This window comes from Poecilia mexicana, unplaced genomic scaffold (genome assembly GCF_051168715.1).
Source record: "Poecilia mexicana isolate PSO_F unplaced genomic scaffold, ASM5116871v1 scaffold_5, whole genome shotgun sequence".
Classification (NCBI taxonomy): domain Eukaryota; kingdom Metazoa; phylum Chordata; class Actinopteri; order Cyprinodontiformes; family Poeciliidae; genus Poecilia; species Poecilia mexicana.
This window is the reverse complement of record NW_028263374.1, coordinates 26748009-26760275: the sequence shown is the minus strand read 5'-3', so window position 1 is coordinate 26760275 and position 12267 is coordinate 26748009. Positions and strand designations below refer to the sequence as shown.

Here is a 12267-nt window from a genome sequence, read left to right as displayed (position 1 = left end):
CCCTCATAGTTTCACACTGCTGAAGAAAAGATTACCTCAGTTATCCATTTAATAGAAACAAAGTAGCTCATCTTGTTTCAAAAATAGTTTAATGATTTGAGTTTGATATTCACAACAGAACTTTTTGACTGTGTATATATTACACCATATGTAATAGATCATCCTTTATTTTAAAGTCTTGCACTGAAAATAGATAAGACATTCAGCAGAAGCTGCATTCATGGACTTTATGCCTTTATGTCTGTGTGGCCAAGGGTTTTCTCCGGTGTGTGTATTTCTCTCTACAATTAGGATTTTCCTGGAGGTTTACTGCACACATCAGCAGCATGCCATTGGAGATTTACCAGTACACCCACTGCTGGCTTGAAGGAATCATTTTATTATTCTGATTTCTTGAACTTCTTAATTCCTCAGCATAAAGCTTTAAAGACCCTTCCAAAGTAAGCCAAAACATATCAAATGCCACTAAACATGTGCACATATTTTCAGTGGGTTCCAATCCATATTGTTTGGCAGGCATGCAGTACTGTCAGAAAGTTGGTGCACATTTTAGCAGCTGAGAGTCTTGCAAGAAGGTAGCATGAGATATCCTTTTGGGAGAGATGTACAAATGATTAATGATTCGTTCAAACAAGACAAGACTGCTTTGAAATTAAATAATAAATGTGTTGTTATAGATACAGCAACAAAGCAATTTTTCCAACAATGTTTTGTCAGTTTTTGTGAGCCCAATCTGCACAGCATTCTTAACAGAATAGAAGCGGCACGGTGCTCGCCAAGCATTGTCGGTAAATCAAAGAAAGAGGCCTTTGTCAAACATGTCGAGTAATTTACTCTTCAGACAGTATCAGGTCGCCGCCAAGCAGCCACTCTGTCTGTTCTGGGGAAGAACTGTGAATGCACTGGAATAAAACAAATGATTCAATCGCATCTCGGCTCTTCTCGGACCTGTAAGGAATGTTGCCCTACTGGGAACATAAGATGTGCAAATGGATCATGGTTTTCTCGACTGGGTCAACTGGTTTATTGATGACATTCCAGCAGTAGGTGTAACTGGCTATGCTGAGAAGAAGCAGAAAGCAAATACAATAACCAAACAGGCCATTGCCTCAGTGCAATCACTTTAAGTCATCTTCCTGTCACTCCTGACAGCTATTGTGCATGAATGAGTCACAATGCCCTGCTGCGTCTCAGCTGGTCACGTCTCCCTCTTATCATCTTAATCCACAGTGCAGACTGTCTGTGTGAATAAACAAAATAGAAAGCTCACTTCGTCACAGATTATTTCTTTCATATTAGAAGCCACTTGTTTTTGTTTACTGTGCATTGACTAAAAACTGAGAATGCAAAGGAGCACAGGCAGCCATTTTTCTTTGATGATTGGCCAGCAGAGCTCAAACTTTAAAGTTGTGGTATTGTAACAGAACAGTGAAGAGGTCCTCTATTCACTAAAAGCCCAACGCAGATAGATGGCAACGCACAAACTTAAAATGGTCACTAGCTTTACCAGTCGAATGGTATTTCCAATGTAAACAGAGCTGGACTGGCGACACGAGACTTTATGAAGATAAAGGATGCCCACAATTGTAAAGAACAACCCCGTAGAAAAGAAAACAGTCAAAAGTGTAGTGTACATCCTCATAGCAGTAGCATACAGTAATGTCCATTCCCTGTATTTGCAGGTTTGTTTTCAATGTATCTACCTGCCTGTTTTTTTTTTGTTTGTTTTTTAAATGTGAGATACAGTACAAAGATCAATTTCATAAAAGGTCAGTCCTTTTCATGTGTCCTGCTTTACTTTGACCGGTCAGCTAATTTCCTGGTTTCCTGGGCCTGGATGTTGCTCACAGCAGCATGCAGCCTTTCATTGACTTGTTCCTTTTGACCTGCAACGCTGCTGCCGTGGCGATGTTAAACACTTCCCGCACGCCATCCTTTGTTTTAGCAGAGCACTCCAAGAAGTAGAAAGCATTAATCCTGGTGGCCATGCTCTTTCCATCTTCTGTCTTCACCGGCTCCTGCAGGACAAGATCAGAGCTGTTTAGAAACTATAGATGCCATTAAAAAACATTGGAATCCAGCTTTTACATTACATTTTTAAAAGTCATTTTAACTTTAATAATTTGTTATTAAAGTTAAGCTAATTTTAACTATAATAAAATTTGTTTTATTAAACAAAAGCAAGTTATTGCTTTTGGAAATTTTGTTTTATTCTTTTTCCTTCCCCAAACAAAATCAGGAAATAATTTATGTTTCAACTTCTGATTGTAAACCTATTTTTTCAGCCCAATATTAAAAATTTTGAGACAAAAAAAAAAAAAATTAAATTAATTACTTTTACAACATTTACAGTTTTGAACATTTGAGCCAATCGTCACATGTTCCAATTTTGCGAGAGAAAAAAGCTGAAAGGAAAATCTGGGGCAGTTGCCTCTGAAAGAGCAGGTGGACTTCATCAACAATTTGTATTACCTCCTGACCTCTTAGGTTTTCTCTATATTGAATAATAACCTGTTTTTAGTTGTAATCCATTAATTTCTCATTGAAACACATTCTAAAACTAAAGAATTGTTTCAATACTCCTGGAAAACTTGACAGAAATATCAATTTTTAATTAATAGAAATGAGATGAAAGGACCTTGTGATTTACAAGGGATTCTAAACTAACAGATGAAAATGCAGGAAATCTAATCGTGTACGGCAATCGATTTTATTATCAGACCCAGAACAGGAATATGTTCACTACTATCTGATGGTTTAAAAGCTGTTTTAGGAAATCACACAAAGTCTTTTGTGATTTTAGGAAATCACAAAAGTATTTCAACTTTAAGGTCATGGAGAGTTTTAGTCCTTCAGTTCCACAGCTTTTTATTCAGGAGATGTTAACAAATTAAATACCTGAATCTAACTGACAGGGCACCTCATACCTGCTTCATCTTGGTCAGGTCTGTGAGTGCTTTTTCATCGCTCCGCAGATCTTTCTTATTCCCTACGAGGATGATTGGAATGTTGGGACAGAAGTGTTTCACCTCAGGGGTCCACTTTTCAGAAATATTTTCTGTTCCAAGGCAAAGAAAAAAAAAGGCTGAAGTACTTGAGAAAGCAAATGGAAAGCTATTAAGACAGCAAGCAGATTGGAGTCTGGACTTCAGGTTTGACTTCTCTGCAGGCTGCTGGGGCAGAAATGTTTTTAGCTACAGCAGTTCTGTGTCCTCTAAGGTGTCTAATAAGCAATTATTAAATGGGCATGAATGAGATGAAGCTTGTAAGATAGTTCAGTATGTTTATAGGAAAATGTCACTTGCAGTGCAAATCAACTTGAAAAAACAACTAGTTTTTACAACATGCAAAAAGTTTTTTTTGAATGTTAAAATATACAGTTGGTTAAACTGTTTATATACAAGCCTAACAGAAAAGACAGAAAATAAAAAGTTACATTAATCTCTGAATTTTTTTTAGAACATCTAATAAACAAAATGCTTAAAAAAATAAAAAATATATACTAAGATCACAGATCTTCACTTTTTGTGTAAAATCCCTTACAAGATGGAATTATCTATTTTGATGAAAATAAAATATTTGCAGCTCAAAACACCTTGTTTGCCCTTGTCGGATTCTCCAGCAGGAGAATCCGACATTCACAGACACAACATATAACTTGCAAAACCCTGGGTAGTTTTTTATGAACATGAAACTAATGTCTTTCTTTTGGAACCTGAAATGTTGACAATGAAATCACTGGAGTTTGTCTCTCTGTCAATCTGGGATACACCTTTTTCCGTCAAAGTCTGCACAGAGATTTTTGTCTTTTGGAATCTAAAACCCGGAAAGGTTTTTGGATGCAGCAGAAAACTGCTGAGTGACAGCAAGTCTGCAAAGAGGCAATGAGTCAATGAAGATGTATGTCCAGAAACATGGATGCCCAAAAGAGGTTTATTGGATGCAGCCTTATGCTTTTCAAATAGTCTACAGGAATAACACAGCGATAGCTTAAAGGTTAAACATAACCCTCTTAGGGTTTAGCTCCACAAGGGAGAGCTAAACCCCTGTTAGGAAAAGTGTTTAAATGTGGATGGAATACATTGTATGTAGGTTAAAAGCTTTAAGATTTCCTCACCTAAACTATCTGGGCTGTCAATGGAATAGCACATAAGGATGACATCTGTGTCGGGGTAAGACAGAGGCCTCAACCTGTCGTAGTCCTCTTGACCTGCAGTGTCCCACAACGCCAGCTCCACCTGGAGAACAAAGGCAAACAGTTAAGCCATTTTTTTTAATCCTTATGATTAATATTATTATGCTTTGTTCCACTATTGTTGTCTTCGTTGAGAGTCGCTGTAATTTTTGACCTGGGACTTCCCCATAATACATCCTGTCGAATTTTTATATAATTACAAAAAAGAAAAGATGGAAGAAAATAAAGAATCAATGACAGTGCTTTCATTTATCATTTATAGGAAGCAATTTGAAAAGAAACAGCTTTATCATTTTGTTCTCCAGAGAAAGTGTTGAAAAATGTATTAATATGTTAACATTTTACGACGTTAACATTAATACTGCACAGGCAAACGTGTTGCAATGTCGGCCACAGTTTGATTATTGTGCAACAGCAGCTAAAAGCAGCTTATTAGATAAACAAAAGTCTGCATAAATACGAAAAATTGCATATGCTATTATGACGGCAATATGAAAACCTTTGTGTTGTATGTTGAGACATATGTAATGTCTAAAGGCAACATTCACTGTACTAGTAAATTATGACTCACGGACCAACAGCCTCCTGCAACCAGCAGTCACCTCAGAGGGGCGTTCTGAGGTCTGCAGCTTTCAGACTAGAAACCCTTTAAGTTTCTCTTATAATGCTTTTTCAATTATTCACAAGATGTACTGCAATCTGCTGAAGGTTGTATAAATTTTATACATGTAAAATAAATAAAGTGAAACACCATTTCTGTTAGGACTGGGTGGTATGGCTATTAACAAACCGCTGTCAACAATGATGGGGAAACTCATATAGATTGTGGAAAATGCCTAAAAGCTTTGTAGCATTGTGAAGGAAGAGCCAAATACTGTCAGCACTACTCAACAGGGAACATTTTTCTCCACTGCTCATGTTTACATTGTAACTTGTGTCTGGTTTCTTAATCTAATACAGATCACTTGTTTTGGTAAAATCGGTGTACAGCCATTCTTTCTATGTCATCGCAGCAGTCCTGACATGACCGTAGTTTTGTTTTTAGTGTCCTGAAAATGCCTTTGGAGAGGAGACTGTCTTCATCCTTTTAAATTACTGATTAGCTACATTAGAGAGATTGGAGGATATTTAGGCATCTAATCAGTTACATTATGTCTCTGAATGGGCACAAACGGCTGCAATTTAGTCTGGGAAAGCTAACACTGTAAGTTTTAATGATCCAATTTTTGGGTAACTTCTGTTGTTCCCACAGAGAGCATAAGAATCAGTCATAAGTCCTAAAATAGAGGTTTGCAGAGGCACGGGGGAGGTGGGCCAACACTGCTGAAACGGCATGAGCAAACAGATCATTATGTTCCCACTGGACAAGGTGTGAGCTGTAGATGGAGTGAAAGAAAAAAGGGCAAAACAACTACTTATAGGATCAGCCTGGTACTGAATGTGTGAGAGTGAGAATGTTTTTCACCTCAGGGGTAAAACATTCCAATTTAGAGGCTGAACAAAAATGTAATCCAACTGGATTTTTAAGAGATTAACAGCTATGTGAGAAGCACAAGTTCTTAGCATCTGTGTTACTGAATTATCTCACACTAAAAAGACGCCCATTACATATTAATTTGCTCCCAGAATACAACTTCTAGCCCCTCCCTCCACCCATAAGCAACCAGGACGAGGACAGGAAATAAAGGACTTATCGGACAAGAGCAGCAGGAGGGTCTGGAGGGAGGTAGGGGGATTGCCAGGAGACATCCTTGTTCCCTGTCTGAACAGGAAGTCAGGAAGTATAGTCATTTCCTGTTTTGCCAAGCGGTGATTCTGCACTAGTGGCCGGATTAAGAGAACAAAACCCCTCGACGTTAACAGGTCATCTTTTCCTCAAGCAAGACAAAATATAAGGTTTCACAACTCTCCACCTGAAAAGGCACCGAAGCTGGAAAAACAAGCAAATTATGAAACACATTTTGATTTGTACAGGTGCAAATATTAGCACATCCAGGTAATTAGCTGACCTCCCATGTAAACAAACAATGAAGGCATAGAGCAAAATAGAGTACAGTTTGTGAAGATCTCCAAGACCACAAGTAATTAAAAGTAATTACTAATGGAAAACATGGTAAATGCTACACTTAACAACAGAAATAAGCAGGTCAGCTGCCAGAAACACCCAAAAGTCACTTGGCTCTCTATAGTAGATTTTTCCATGTCTGTAGGTTGTGGTGGATTATTTTTATCAGCAGCTCATTAGTTGGGGGCAGAGCTGCTTTGAGAACAAAATAAGCTCAGAAGATATTTATTTTCATGCTTTGGTACACAGTTAGATTTGCGCCTTAAAATAGTAACACAAACCAACAGGTAACAGTCCAGGTGCAGCATAAAGACTCATCACTGTGAGTGGACAATACTTATTGGGAATAGTTTTGTTCCCACAATCCCACATTTCTGTGAAAAGTGACATTAAAAAAACTGTAGTCAAAGGAAAAGTATATCAGTTGATATGATGTCTCCAATGCTAAAATAAACATAGAACTATTTTGTTTTCCCGTAATGGAAAGGTACTGGGTCTACTCTTGTGAAATTAAGATTAACATTAATTGTCCTTTGTGGTAATAAAATGTAGAACTGGAGAAGCTGTATATATGACAGTTATATCCAAAATGTCAGTCATACCAACCTGTTTTCCATCAATTTCGATGTCTGCTATGTAGTTCTCAAACACTGTTGGAACATAGACCTCAGGAAACTGGTCCTTACAGAAAACTATAAGAAGACATGTTTTCCCACAAGCTCCGTCTCCCACAATCACCAGCTTCTTCCGAACGGTTGCCATTTCTGTTGGAAAGAAGAGAAACGAGTGCTTAGAAAAACCTCACAGTTTTGTTATTTTTTTTATTTTCTGAACCACAGGACCACATTGTCATCCATTTGTGGCTTCTGTAGAGACTGTGTCTCTGTAAAGATGTATGCTGTACAAGCAAAGAAGAAAAAAGCCCATGCTTTGTATGCACAATTGGATTGACTGAATTGCTTTATGTTATTACACAAAGGGCTGGGCTATTTGTTGTGTATGTGGTCACAGGCAATTTTTATCTTCAAAAGAAAAATACCACATACATAAACAATGAAGGAGACAAAAGATGGGACATTAAAATGTCATCGCTCAGTTTTTTTTTTATCTTGTTTGTTCACCTCTTAAACACTGAAGACTGAGACATGAGTAAAGGAAATGAATGCAAATGCTGGTATCTATAAAGCTGACTAAACACAACTTTACATTTTGATTAGTCCGGAAACATTTTCTATTAAAAAGAAATAGTAATTCTTTTTATAGTGAGTTGCTATAAAAAGAACTGAGAATAAACCTGCAAAGACCTCATAGTGTTGTGAAAATCATAAGACAACTATATAGGATAATAAAATTACTGCCATGTGTGTCAGTAATTTTATTGCGGGTTAAAATTACACACGGGTTAAAATGAATGTACCTTTGTTAAAATTAAAATTTTACATCTTTTATTATAGTGAGTAAATATAATCAAAACGAACTAATAAACGTTCTACAGTTTCACCAGAAAACAGATGTGGTTTTGTAATGAGCCGAAATCCTGCTGCCAGCTCATATATTCAGATACTAATGAATATGGCTCTCTATAGTAGATACCACCACTAAACAATGGTGGTATTTCCTTGCATGTTAGGGCATAACTTAGGCTCAATTAAAAGAAACCTGTATGACTAAATAAATGCATCCTGGCCCCATTTCCATATTCAGCTTTGCCTTCTCTGGCAGTGTTAAAGTGAATGGCCATTCATTAAAGTGAATGGGTGTTTCCCTTTGTTATCAAGCCTTTACCCTAAAGGTCTAATCCTTCATTTTCTAAATCCTGTGGTTCCGCTGCAGAGACTTTTACAAACATTTTCTAAATGTTGTTTTGCTCAGCTCTAACAGTTTTTCCTCCTGTTGCTTGTGCTACAAAATAAGAGTCCCAGATTTAGAAAACTTTTATAACAGTTGTGATGCCCACACACCATCTTAAACTAAACTAAGAAAACGCCATGCCTTTAAAGAGCATCAATGCTGGTATGTACATGAAAAGAAAAAATGATTTATGAAAAATGTTCCATAAATAGCCTTAGTCTGTGTCACATATGCTGACTGTGAGTAATGCAGGAACTAATGGACACAAATGACAGCAAGACCTTAAGAGGAAGTTTAAGTAGCTACCAGTTCCAGCACATGATGTGTCATCAAGATCAAACATTTTCATCTTGACTGAACCAGGAAGATAACTGGGTTTTCATCCCTCCCATGTTTATTTCAAAGCGTGATTCTCTTTTACACCATTACAGTGTGTAAAGGAGGAAATTCATCTGAGTGGTTTATATCTGCAGTTAGTCCTGGGAGCACTGGGAAAAGGCAAAGGCGCTTGATTTTTTCACAGATTATCTGTCTTATGTTATACTGTAACGACATAGTGATAATTCTAAACAAGATGTAAAAACCACTTTTTTATAAACGTTACATATTGCACCTTTAAGTGTTCATTTCTCAGGGTGAGGTGTTTGTTGGGGGAGAGGCTTATCACTTCAGACAACAAAAGATGAATTGATTTATAAACACACAAAGAAACAGGAAGCCCAGCATTAAAATATAGAAGCCCCTAGACAATCAATAGAATTAAAAAGTAAAATGTTAAATTTATATCTTTATTCGGAGAAGGAGAATCAACATGGCAACATGTAGGATTTTTTTTGCCAACTGAGGAATCACAAAATATATACTGTTAAGAAAAACATGCACAGATGAGTAGAGGGTTCATTTCATATTTGTGATACCATCTATTTCCACAGTTGATGCTGGTAATTTCTACTCAACGTAACCCCACACTAAAGATCAGAGACCGGCTTTATGTTGCAATAATATGCTTTAGAATATTCAGGAAGCTATCATAAAGAAAAAGATAAGTACAAGAAAAATATATATTATGCTAAAATTCTGCAATAAATACAAGAAACTAACATTGAAACATTAAAATAAAATATGTATTAATTCAACAGCAAATTTAATTAATCATATTTACCAAACAATGTGTGTACTTATCATGAAAGCACTTTTTTTTATTTTTCAACTCTGGAACCTCCATGATATGACTTTTTTTCATCTGACCACATTAAAGGAAATTATATCACCAAGATTTTCTTCCTCATACTTGCTTTTCAAGATCATACCTCTTCATTCCTCATACCTCTCTGATACACCGCAGTTACAGCTGATGGCAGCACTCAAAACCTATTTCCCAGGTCCATTTTTTCATTGCAATATTGAGGGTGGTTCAGATGTTCTGCAGAAATGTGGTTAAACTCTTTGGAGCTAAAGGACAAAGTGGTTAAAAACTCAAGTATAGACTTTGACTTGAAACCCTGAAATTCCAGAAATTAAGGAACAAGCAAAATGTCGATTGCTGCATTTTGCAACGAGACAAACAATATGATTCCAAAGCAGTAAAAGAAAAAAAAATTAATTATAATGCAGCCACATTGTCTGATAAATAGACAAAAGTTCACAAACTAAGACAACTCAAAAGCTGCAAATGTCTTATCTGGCTAAATCTGATGGGCAGAAATCTACACTGTTGACTTTTGTATCAAACTGGATGCAGAGGCATCTTAATCAACGAAGGAAAACGCATGACTGATCCTATCTGCCCATTCCATTTATAGATGTCACAAACAAACCAGCTCTGCAGTTTTTACTGAGTGATACATTTTAAAGTACACAACTAGAAGTAGCAACAGAGTAAAAACAAACAAAACAATTAAAAGAAGTTTGACATAATTGAACATCTGTTGAGGGGGCATAATGGGTTGTTCTACTGGTGGTACCTGGAGCTGGAGCACCAGGCAAAACAGAAAAAACACACAACATGGCTCCCAGAGAATAGAGCCAATAAAGAGTGCAGCTCCAGAGCAAACAAATGGGAATGACTGGCTGATCATGTGGAGTCTCTAAACAGTTTCTGGTCTAGGTAACTGCAAAATCTGGCAAAATACAGCTTCCTGGATCAGACTTTCATTAATTAAAAGTACTTTGCTACATCTTATTAAAATTTTAAGTAAAAAAAATAAAAAAATAAAAATAAAAAATAAAAAATGACTAGAAACATTTGTTTGAAAGAAAATATCCACCAACTTTGCCCCAAAGCTAAAACTGATGTGTCCCTGCCTCTTGTTTAGTGTGACGGGCAGACAGGAATAGTAAATCCATTATTACTACAGTTTAGGTTTTCTAAAACTACTACAGAATACCTTTTTGGTCGGTAGACAAATATTCAAAACTAAGTTTTTGTCATCAAAATCTCCTGAAAATGACTGAAAAAAAAAAGTTCGTTGTTTCATCAATCAGCAATCTAACAAAATAAACCAGAAGTCGACTATAGCTTTTATATTATTCTATCACCAGATCATTCAGTCAACATGCACATGGATCCTGAAGATGGTTGGCTTCACCAACCAATAACAAACATTAGTATTTATCGCCCCAGAACGCTGAAAATGAAAGTGGTATGGGTGAAAACGTGTTCCCAGGGAAACAAACGGCTAAAAGTCTTACACTGGTTGACTCACTGACAGAATCACCTGCCGGATTCACTTTTAAACTCTTACACGCTCTAAAAAGTTGTGCTTAAACGGATCAGCACATTGTTGACAAATCTGACCACCACCAAACAATAAATTATTACAAAGGGACAGGCCGCCAGCTTGTTCTGTCAGTAAAACCTATAATTTTACTATCTCAAATAAAAATAGAACAAAAAAACATGCAGATGAATTAAGCAACACCTATTCTCTAATAGTTACCTGTAAACAGCAAGACGACACGTCTTAAAAAAAAGATTAGTCCACTTTCCCTCTGTTTTTGGATCGCGATGCACAAAAAGGCAGTCAAAGTTTTCTCACTGTTGCACTCCTAACTTTGCAAGCGGACTGCTGAGAACCGGAGGAAAAAAAGATCCACCCAAGAACCCAGCGAAACGTAAAGTTAAACGGACAGACGGAAACATGGTGTTAGAAATTTCAAAATAAAAGCGCTAGTCTCTGCGGTCTGTTCGAATTCAATCTCATACCAAAATAATGAGTCTTTTGTGTTACTTCCTTAAAAGCTTCAGCCAATTATTACCTTTCTGACAAATGTCAGAGCGATTCTACAAAATGAATGAATAAAATAAGAATGAACTGATTCTGAACTTGTTTCAATCTAAATCGTCTGTAGGTAATTTATGGGAAACAACAAAATACATCCAGTTTCTCTAATTTAACATGTGTATGTTATGCTACATATTTTGAATGTTACTTCTATAAAATTATCGCATCATTTTGGCCACTAAATTATTATTATTATTTTTTTAAATAATTAAATTTGAGCAACTTGAACATTTGAAACTTCACTCTAAAAATCACCTTAGATACTAAATTAGTTAAAAAATTTTACCTAGCAGACTGATACTTCTTTGTGTCATTTGACAGTAATGAAACCAAACACACGAGGTGTCCCAAGTCTTCATTCACTGGCCTCTTGTTTCAATATCTAACCTGTTGACTTCTTGAAACCCAGACCAAAAAATATACAAACAAAAGATGGTTTGCTACAACTTTCCCATAAATATCAACTTCATATTTAATTTGTATCAGATCTTAGCTCTTTACTTGTTTTATTTATGCATTTGATTATTTATTTCCTTTTACATGATGCTTAAATTAGTCTATTATTATTACAATATTTCTAAGTATAATTTTATCTACCTAGGTTCCCTTGTTTTTATTAAATTAATTTGCCCTACCTTCCTCATAGGTAATGTGTCCGTTGCCATTTTTGAGCATTAGAATGTATTGTATATGGAGTTTGATTAGCTTTCTAATAACCAAAGAAAAAGTCTCCTCTAATTTATTTTGAAGGCTTGATTATCTGTTTCCGGTCATGTTAAGTTAGCTTTTTTTTCTAACTTACCATGTCTGTCTCAGCTACTGGAGTCTGCAGGTTTCTCCTCCCTTTTTACGTCACAGATAAGCCTAAGAAA

The 12267-nt window shown here is 36.3% G+C and overlaps 1 protein-coding gene across 1 annotated transcript; it reads right to left on the bottom strand.

Moving 5' to 3' along the window:
- Positions 1-72: 72 nt before the first annotated feature.
- On the bottom strand, positions 73-11206 carry LOC106931768 (rho-related GTP-binding protein RhoC-like). The gene is made up of 5 exons (XM_015010102.2): positions 11051-11206; positions 6867-7024; positions 4118-4238; positions 2928-3058; positions 73-2018 (listed from the first exon to the last, which is right to left on the bottom strand). The coding sequence occupies exons 2-5, from the start codon at positions 7020-7022 to the stop codon at positions 1845-1847; spliced, it is 582 nt and encodes a 193-aa protein (XP_014865588.2). The 5' UTR covers positions 7023-7024; positions 11051-11206; the 3' UTR covers positions 73-1844.
- Positions 11207-12267: the final 1061 nt, after the last annotated feature.

Excerpts from the sequence above, each read along its gene's own strand:
- LOC106931768 (XM_015010102.2), bottom strand. The coding sequence starts at position 7,022 with ATGGCAACCGTTCGGAAGAAGCTGGTGATTGTGGGAGACGGAGCTTGT. Across the intron at positions 4,239-6,866 it reads TCGAAATTGATGGAAAACAG|GTGGAGCTGGCGTTGTGGGA; the intron begins GTTGGTATGACT and ends TTTGTTCTCCAG. Across the intron at positions 2,019-2,927 it reads ACCTGACCAAGATGAAGCAG|GAGCCGGTGAAGACAGAAGA; the intron begins GTATGAGGTGCC and ends CTTGTCCTGCAG.